The 10,000-nt window shown below is 32.9% G+C and overlaps 2 protein-coding genes across 3 annotated transcripts in view; one reads left to right on the top strand and one right to left on the bottom strand.

Annotated features, from left to right (window-relative positions):
• Nucleotides 1-6,005, top strand: part of LOC125033358 (U6 snRNA-associated Sm-like protein LSm3) — a 6,243-nt gene extending 238 nt beyond the window's left edge. The window contains exons 2-3 of one of the 2 annotated variants that reach the window (XM_047624788.1): nt 4,858-5,059; nt 5,415-6,005. In XM_047624788.1, coding sequence (XP_047480744.1) covers nt 4,865-5,059; nt 5,415-5,534 — 315 coding nt within the window. In that variant the 5' untranslated portion in view covers nt 4,858-4,864 and the 3' untranslated portion in view covers nt 5,535-6,005. Of the gene's footprint in view, nt 1-3,160; nt 4,249-4,857; nt 5,060-5,414 lie in introns of those variants that run through there. The other variant, XM_047624787.1, reaches the window with a different exon arrangement.
• Nucleotides 6,006-6,189: 184 nt separating this feature from the next.
• The window catches only part of LOC125033357 (protein OPI10 homolog), an 8,579-nt gene continuing 4,768 nt past the window's right edge, over nt 6,190-10,000 (bottom strand). The window contains exons 3-4 of the mRNA XM_047624786.1: nt 9,626-9,810; nt 6,190-9,395 (exon numbers count right to left, since the gene is read on the bottom strand). Of these exons, the coding sequence (XP_047480742.1) occupies nt 9,144-9,395; nt 9,626-9,810 (437 nt within the window). The 3' untranslated portion in view covers nt 6,190-9,143. The remainder of the gene's footprint in view (nt 9,396-9,625; nt 9,811-10,000) is intronic.

Genomic DNA, 10,000 nt, shown 5'->3' with positions numbered 1-10,000 from the left:
TGAGTTTTTCATTTTTTATTTTATTGTCTGTTTTCTTTCTATTTTCTTTATTTTTGGGTGGGGGGAAGGTGTTTGTTTGTTTTGTTTTGTTTGTGATGTTGGTGTTGGTAGGGATTTGATATTGATTGATTAATTGTGTTCTTTTGCGCGTTTGGAAATTTGAAAACGTTTTTTGGGGGAAGAAATTTGAATCTTTTTTTTTTTCTTTTTTTTTTAATATTGATTGTTAAGTGTAGATTCTTTGCTCTTCTTTTGGTCAAGAAATGTCGTAATCAAGTCTCTAAAGTATGAAAGATAGTGATTGAAAATAATGCATTCTGGAGTATTAAGTAAATCGATTTTTAAATTCTTTATAAAATCGTACAAATTAACTGACAGTGTTTCTTCACTAATTACTTTCCTCAAATTATGTCACCTTTGTTCTGTACACTTTTAAAAAACTCGCATTAATCCACAAAGAAAGTTCGTGAAATAAGAAACTCGACCAAATATGACAGTTAATTAAGTCTATGTTCCTTTCTCCCTCGGCACTCCGGCAAAAGCCAGCGGACCTTTGCAACTTGCAAGTAGAACAACGGAGGGAAGTAAAGGAAAACACACGAATATGCATATTTGGCAAATTCGTGTGTTTTCCTGTACTTCCCTCCGTTGTTCTCCTTGCTATTGGTTCGACATTTAATTCCACTACATTTGATTCCATTTCTCTGCCGTTTTAAAGTATTTTCCACTATTTCTTTCTTTATCGTCTCTGTCTGCTCTTCTCTAATTGAATTAGCTCTTCAGAAATATAATTGAAGTGACTTTGAAACTGAAATGACTTTAGTATCTTATGCAATTTGGAAGCACTGTCCTGTTCCTTAATTCGGGTAATGTAGGCAGGGGAGGAGGTCAATGAGGTCGGTCTCGACAGAACAGGCTGTAGGTGGCTTGAAGGGGGGTGTTGGCTTTTGCTGGAGTGGCGATGGGTGCGGAGGCCGAGTATGAGGTCGTTGGAGTCTTGCATTTTATCTTATTTTTTTGGTGTGTTTGTTTTATGTATTATTAGTCAGAGTCACTCACGGCAGGAGAGAAACGCGAACTCCTGGACGTTAGATCAGTTGTTATTGAGTTATTGGACATACATAAGTTATTATATGATATAAGCTTATAGAATTTAAACTGCCATAGTTGTGTAGATGTTATGCGTAAATGAGAGACAGTGTTTTCGCGAATTACAGTGGCATATCTCTTGGGGCCACAATATTTTTTTATATTATATGAATTAATTTATATAAGGCACATTTATAAGCCATGAGAGTATGATACCTTTAGTACGTTTTAGTATTCTTGAAATTTTATATACATATTACTGTTTTCAACCTATGTCAAATAAATCTAAAACTGGTGAATATATAGGAGTTTTGTGTTTTCTTGTTAGTGTTTTTGATTATATGGTCGTGCAATATTCACCTTATGCTGAAGTTCGGATTAAAGGAATGTACACTGCTACACTACATTTGATTCCATTTTCTCTGCTGTTTTAAAGTATTTTCCACTATTTCTTTCTTTATTGTCTCTGTCTGCTCTTCTCTCATTGAATTAGCTTCTCAGAGATATAATTGAAGTGACTTTGAAACTGAAATGACTTTAGTAGCTTATGCAATTTGGAAAGGATTGGAGAAACACAAGCAATACCTTCACTAAACGAGACACAGAAAGTGACACTTTTTTTTTATTATGTAACTAACATAGAGAATGCAATACATCTTTGGTTTTTCTTTTTTTCTTTTTTCTTTCTTTCTTTTTCTTAATTTTTATGTTGACCTTGTATATCTCTCTGTAGTGCCCAATTCCAATTATATTGCACAGGGACTTGTAAGAAGAGTGATACGTATAAATGTATATCTGTGTCATTTAACCTGTTAGGTGGTAATAGTAATCTTATAACTAGTCAGGATAATTGTCATAAGTAATTTAGAAAATGGGTAAAATTTGAAGAAAAAAAAAAGGAAAAAAAATATCACTGGTTACAGGGAGGTTTATGGAGTTCTGTTAAAAGAACATCAACTATCCAGCGGCTGGAACACTAAACTAGCGAACCCTATTATCATTTTCTTTCTTGATGGTAATACTATTACTTTAAATATTACTTCTTTTTTTCTTTTTGTCCCATTAAAATAGGTGTGGTTTTGGTAATTTTATTCAATATGTATGAAAGGTTGCAATGAAAAATGAAAAAAAGAAAGTTTTGTGTATTATGTTTTTGTGTTATTATATATATATATATATATATGTATTTTATATATATTATATATATTTTATATATTATATATATATTTTATATATATTATATATATTTTATATATTATATATATTTTATATATTATATATATATTTTATATATTATATATATATTTTATATATTATATATATATTTTATATATTATATATATATTTTATATATTATATATATTTTTTATATATTATTCATATATTTTATATGTATATATATTTTTTTTTTTATATATTATATATATATATATATATATATATATATATATATATATATATATATATATATATATATATATATATATATTTTATATATTATGTATATATATATTTTATATATTATGTATATATATATTTTATATATTATATATATATATATTTTATATATTATATATATATTTTATATATATATATATATATATATTTTTTATATATATTATACATTGTATATATTATGTATTGCATGTATTATGTATTGCATATATTATATATTGTATGTATTATATATATATATATATATATATATATATATATATATATACACAATATTTATATATAATAGTTATATGTATGTATTTATATAAAAATGTATGCAGCAATATATTTTACTTAGAAATGTAAATTACCAGGAGATTGGGTTTGTCCTTGTTTGGGAGGGTATTTACATACATATACAGTATTCCATGTTTAAAAAGAAATATGTGATCAGTCAAAATTAAACCTGTGGATTTGAATTGTTGTAGGAAAATGTAATGTGTAATTTTCATCACAAGATACCATTTCTGCTTCACCACTGTTGAATGTAAAAGTAAATTTTATCAGAAAAAAAGTAACCTTAAGTCAGTCAGTAATTCAGTAACTAGTATATTATATCCTGTTGCTACTTCAGGTCGGAAGCAGAAATGGCATCTTCCCCATCCAAGGTTCCTGTAAAATCTCCGTCCATAAAGTCCTCCGGAGGCTCCACGCCCACAGGAGGTATGCGGGGGCGCCCGAGCCTCAACCCCTCAGACCTCACCCTCCCCACTCAGCGCGTCAAGATGATCATGAAGAGCTGTCCTGACGTGGAGACGGTCTCGCAGGACACTCTTCATCTGATTACGCGGGCCACGGAGCTCTTCATCGAGTTCCTGGCCGTCGAGTCGTACGAGTATGCCGAGAACAAGGACCGCATGGACTACGAGGCCCTGTCTTCTTTGGTGCACAAGACCGAGCACCTCGAGTTCCTCAGGGAAGCTATTCCGAAGAAAGTTACGTGGGCAGAGGCACAGAAACTGATTGAGGAAAATAGTAACAAGTTTGAAGGGTTCTTCTAGAGTGAAGATGCGAAACTGTGAATGAACATAGCCTCTTAAAGGAACATGTCTATGAAAGAGCAACTTGAGAGCTGTGAGTGACACGTTGAATGGTTGGCTTCGTCTTGACAAGATGATAATGTACCTTAATTTTGGTCCAAGATTACTGAGGGATCATTCTTAGTGATTTTCATAGTGGGGATTTATCACTTTTAATTGTAATTTCAGTGTTATGCAGAAATGCGGACTATAAGATATACTATTTTTTTATGTTTTGTCAGTATTTTTTTTGTACTATAACTAAATGTTCCTGAATTCATATGTGGAATAAATATTATAGTTACCTCTATCTGAAATTATATGTTTTTTTACACAAATTCTGTAAATCTGCACTGAGTGCAGATGTAGTGGCACATTTATAGCAGTAGTCACATATATCTTTAATCAGGAATCTTATGAGGGAAAATTTTAATGTTAAATTTGAAATGAAAGTTGTACTTATTTCTCTTCAATATTTTTTTAATTATTGACATGTAATGTTAGATATTTTACTGCCATTTCTCATTTGGTATTGTATGGTTGTATGAAGCTGAGAAATCTCAGGTACAGAGATCAATGAATGAAGCTTTACTCTTGTAATCTTTTGTACCATTTTTGAAATAAATGATATTGAGGATTTATACTTATTTAGTTTGTATATCCCTGATGTTTCCTTGTGGATTCAGTGTTATGAGAAATCAGTATTGCCAAATTTCACGATAGTTTTCAGTGAAAAGGAAAACATTTATATTCATATTATACACATCTCAATATAGTAGATAATATTAAGATTTTATAGATTTGATAAGTACCTTTTGATACATAGATGAGCAGTAGATAAAAAGTGGAAGTTAATAATAAACAAAATTATAAGCAGAGTAGTACAGGAAAGATCATCCCTTAGTACTGCCTGAGTACTAAGCTTTGTTGTTGTATCTGAAGCCCATGACTGGCGTGTGTTTCGAGGACTCGTGTTAAACTGGTGGTGTTGAGTGGGGAGCTTAGAATGGGAGGGGACTGCACATGGTGATGGTGAATGGCCATAAAATAGGTGGATTGTGTGGTGTGAATTGAATTTGTAAGATATTTCCATGTTGAGATAGGAGATAGTGATAATACAGAAGTAAAAGAGAAAGAAAATATAATTGAGTAAGTTTCCTGATCTTAGATTACTTCTGATATACAGTTAAGAGACAAGAGTATATTTTCAGTGAGAGGAAAGAACTCTTTACCAAACGGTTTTCGTTCGCAGCTGAAAGATGGCGGAAGATGGAGAGCCAACTACCGGAACCATGGCGGTCGAGGAGCCCCTAGACCTCATCCGCTTATCGCTGGACGAAAGGATCTACGTCAAGATGCGCAATGAGAGAGAGCTTAGAGGACGTCTGCATGCATATGACCAGCATCTCAATATGATTCTAGGGGATGTGGAAGAGACTGTGACGTCAGTGGAGGTATGGATGATTTTTATTGCTAATATATTTTTTTCCAGTGTGAATTTTTATATTTTAGTTATTGCTGTGAGAATATTTGTGATGGTAAAAGCTCTAGGTCTTGGCTTCATTACCAACCTTCAGGTTACTTGAAGTTCTTAAAGAGACATTTTTATTTTTGTAGATATTAAGATACTAATGGAATAACTGTAAACAGCAGTTTACATATGAGTGGGGGAAAATCATAAAGAATTGTTTAAAATATCTGACTAAAGTGTATTTAAAACTTACTTTAGATGGTTTAACCAAAATTCAGTCATAAAGCTAAGGACTTTAGCTCTCTTCATGTCATACTGATACCATACCTTCCTTCCAGGTTGACGATGAAACTTTTGAAGAGGTTTACAAAACAACAAGGAGGAATATTCCCATGCTCTTTGTTCGAGGTGACGGCGTGATCCTTGTAGCTCCCCCAATGAGAGGCGGAGGGGTATAGGAACTAGAATTGCATATTTAGTTAAAAAATTACATCTGTGTTTTATGGGTGGGAGAAATGTCTAAATCCCATCTGTATTGTCATTAGGATTTTATAATGGGTATTGCTAGTATTTTATGTTATAATTATGGACTTTAAAGATTTTCATGTAATGGCTGGAGTTCATGTTTGAGATACCTTTTGTGGAAGGTAGTGTTATAAATGGTTTTAAAATTCTATTTTACATTTTTCTATTATTTAAAAGATTTGTTTTTTTTTTGCAAGAAGGTACCTTGTGTTCCATAAGTAACTTATCATACAGTAGTATGAAAAAAAGTCAGAACATTTGTTTCAAGATAGCAGTTCCCAGTTTCCACTTTTCCAAAGACTGGAAGTAGGTAATAAAAACAATTGCAAAGCATTTCAGGATTTTCAGCTTATTCAATCCTTTTAATGAGAAAATGATGTTAAAAATTAAAGTGTTTAATTATATTTGTAAGTTTTTATCCTCCTCTTAATATTCTTTCCACATTAGTACCAACCTTATAAGGGAGGGATATTTTTATTTTTTAACGTAAAACAATAGTCTCTCTGTGTACTCCTATAAGAGGGCAATCTCTGTTCTTGATTGTTTTTAATGTTGTAGTCTGTCTTGGAGAAAATAAAAATACTAGAAGGCAATCATCTCACATGCATTTCATATAAAGAGCATTTGAAAAACATTTACAAATTATAAAGTTGAACTATAAGTCAGTCTTAAAAATATAAGGCGTAAACAGCACTCGCCGACTGATTAGTGTTCATTTGTTATTAGATCAACAATATGCACAAACCAGGTTAAGGTTAAAGAAAACAAAGAGTAGTTGCCACATATAAGTAAAACAAGTTGATGTATAAAACAACAGATATGTATGAATTCTTAAGGGCCTTAAGAGTATGAAGGAAGCTTTCCATATGTGATAGGTTGAGAAATTATTTGGAATAACAATGCCATCTCTAAAGGGTGATTGAGGGAAATGGGTCTGTCTAGGTCTTAAAGAGCAAATATGGTTAATGGCCTGTATGCAGTGGTATGGGCAATGGCAAGAAAAACTATGCTATTTTTTTTTATTGTTATAGTGATGAAAATCATTTGACAGTTGATAGGTTGGTGATGATTGTTTTAAATGCAACAGTTTTATTGAAGTCTTGCATTCAGCCAGTCATTGGCAACATCTAAAGTACATCTTTGCCATGAAAGAAAGAGAAAGAGAGATAAATAAAGAGTACAGTTTGATGATTGTTATACCTATGAATCTACATTAATGTGATGTCAGGTACTTAGATAAATGATCTACAGTTAATTTTTGATGTCAGGACCGAAGAATTACTTCAGAATTGTGAATATTATTTAGGCAGTATTCAGTTGTTTCTCCACAATTCAGGTAAGACTGTAGGGATCACCCCTGCCTTGGACCTCAGCCCTCGCCTCAACTAATTTTGCAGGGTTTTTTCTTCTCCCCCTTTACTTTTCCTCCTCTTCTTCATCCCCTCTTCTGTTCACTTTTCCAAATTGTTAACTTACATTTACCCTTTTTGCCACAATACTTTCTCATAGTGTTGTGTAACCTTTGATGCCTGGTACATTTGTTTGTTTTGACCTTTGACCATTCTGGACATCCACAGACATTGCCTTACTGAACCAAAAAACTTTAGATGGGGGCTTTTCCCCTTTTTGTTTATGCTGCTAATGACATTGCATGTTGAATTGGCAGAAAGTTTTCATAAATGAAACATATCCTGCTTCATGTCACTATTACGGGCCAACTGCGCTTCAAGAGCCAGTCACAAACAAGGGAAATTTCCAATAGGTGCCAAGAACCTGCATTACTGGCTGCTAGCCAATTTTTAATACTGCAGTTAATGGGGTAAAGAGAATAGACCAATAAGTAATTTATCAGGAAAAGGGATATATCCATGACACATGTTTCTGTGACAAAGTTAATATTTAAATGTGTATGAGTGTATGTCTTTGTCTGTCTGCCTATCTGTCTTTATATTTTGGTACCATAACAGTGAAACTATTAGTTTTGTCTCCTGGAGTAGTCATAATGTAATAGCAGCCTTGAATATGTTAAAAGAAATTGTAGTAGTGAAACTTAAAAGCAAATAATTTGCTGGAAAGAAAGCAGTGGTAAGAGGGAGACTAAAGGATTACTATTGATAACTATAACTATCATCAGCAGCTTTGACATTGCACTGAACATTGTACCTGGACTGACTGATTGCTATTTTGTTATTTTTCAGTATACATTACATTTTATCTTGTGTCCATGATTTTCTTCCATGTCAGTAATTTATTTTGACAGTGTGAGATCATATTAATGATTGGAATCCATGCAATTTACACAAGATATTGTACAATCATCTTAAGCATTTATTAGTTTTTTCTTGTATCACAGTTCACACTTCAAGCACAGAAAAGATGGGCCACACTTTTTAAAAGGTCTACCAATCCCATCTGCAACTGCCTCTTTTTTCTCTTCTCTAAAATAAATCTGGGACATTGTTTACACGACCCTTGTTAACAGAAGCACACAAGAGGACACTGGTAAATCTAGTTAACTACAAACTGGGCTGAGTGACTGTGTATAAAAAGGAATCCAGTCTGTATTAACTGAGTAGTTTCCATTTTATACACCCAAAACAGACCCCACAAACATAAACAGGTATTATAAAAATCAAAAATATTAAAAAGGTACACAAAATCAGTATAAAACTGACAACAGTATAGGAAAACTTAGAAAACAAATAAAATATATATATCTAACTTTTTTTCTTATACACAGCAGGTAAACATAACATTATACTGTAAGTAAAAAAAAAAAAGAGGTTAACATAAAAACTAAAAATAGGGTACAGTAAGACTTAATTTACAATTCCCATTAATTGTAAAATTCCTTTCATCATGGGACAGAAAGTGTAATTAAAATGAAAATGCCATTTCCTTGAAATTCTTATGCCAGAGATAGATATTCCTTTACAAATAATGATTGAGATGCAATCAGAAACTTATGATATATAATTTATCTCCATTACTCCGTTCTGTGAACAATACCTGGAATTGCTGTTGTAATCTTGTCCAAACCTTCAACCTTAACAACAAGTGACCAACCTCATGGAAGTTTTTTTTGGCCAAAAGTCTATATATCCATAAGAAATTACACAATAAATCACCATAGTATGACAAAGACTTGCACTTTTTTTATATGGATGTATAGGCCACTAAATCATCACCGTGTTTCACAAAGAAATGAGAATTATGAGTTATGAATAAACTAACTTTGAATAAAATTTAATCGCAATGCATTCTATAATATCATAGCTATATAAAAGAGAATACAATACAGCATTAAAACGCTGTTATTTCCCCTGTATCAGATGTATAAGCAAAACCAAGAGACATTAGATAGAGAGATAATTCATGATCTCCATTATATTATTTTATTATTTTCTTTGAGCGTAGTAAAGGCATTTTGCTGGACAAATGTATTCTGCTTGTGCTAGTCATATACGCATCAATCACTGGCAATCCACAAACAGTCTACACTTATACAAGAGCCAGAAAAAGGATGCAACTGCCTTGGATCACTACTTCTTCCAGAAATTCGGGTTCTGTTGCAACTTCCGGCTGAAGCTCTCGTACCATTTCGTGAGCACTGAGAAGGGTAAGTACTGTTCGGATGGATTAGGGGTGATCTGCGAAGGACTCTGGGCGAAGCTAGATGCAAAGTTGTAGAGATTTTCGCACATAGCATGGCTGAACTCCATGTAGGAATTCAGGGTTGATGCTTCTGTGGATGGATTGGCAACCTGTCCCTGTATTTGTGACAGTGGTTCCACCTGTATTGTGTTAGAAGAACAATGGTATTCTGAGTATTGTATCATTAAAGAATTTCAGGATGTGAGCTACACATATATTTCATAATCATCAGATTTTAAAATTTCATCTGTTTGCATCTAAACCATAAAAAAATGAATAAATACATATACACACTACACCAAATCCATAAAACACTAGAGTATAACCACAACTTCTGTGAAAAGACTGGAATCAAACTAACTGGACTTACCGATATCCCAATCTGAGCATTGTGGGATACTTTCTGGGCTCCGAAATTATACCCCGACTGTAGGACTGAGTCGCCCGTTTTCTTTAGGCCGGAAATCTTGAATATTGCTGAGGGTTTGGCGTTCGTTATGTTACCCAGAAGGTGCCAGGTGGGGGGGCCATTGGGGTCTGGCCAACTGAAGTACACTGTTTTGAAAGAAAAGGTATACATGAATAAGGTACTTTGATAACTGGGTTGTGATTCTGTAAACTATGGGTATTACAATGTATATGTAACTGGGATGTTAGTAGGGATTTCACATTCTTACAAGCATTGATGTTTTATTGCATCTTAAGCTTTACAAAATTAAAATGTTAGAGACCTAAATGTCAACAT

This window comes from Penaeus chinensis, chromosome 16 (assembly GCF_019202785.1).
Source record: "Penaeus chinensis breed Huanghai No. 1 chromosome 16, ASM1920278v2, whole genome shotgun sequence".
NCBI lineage: Eukaryota > Metazoa > Arthropoda > Malacostraca > Decapoda > Penaeidae > Penaeus > Penaeus chinensis.
This window is presented reverse-complemented; position numbering and strand designations above follow the sequence as displayed.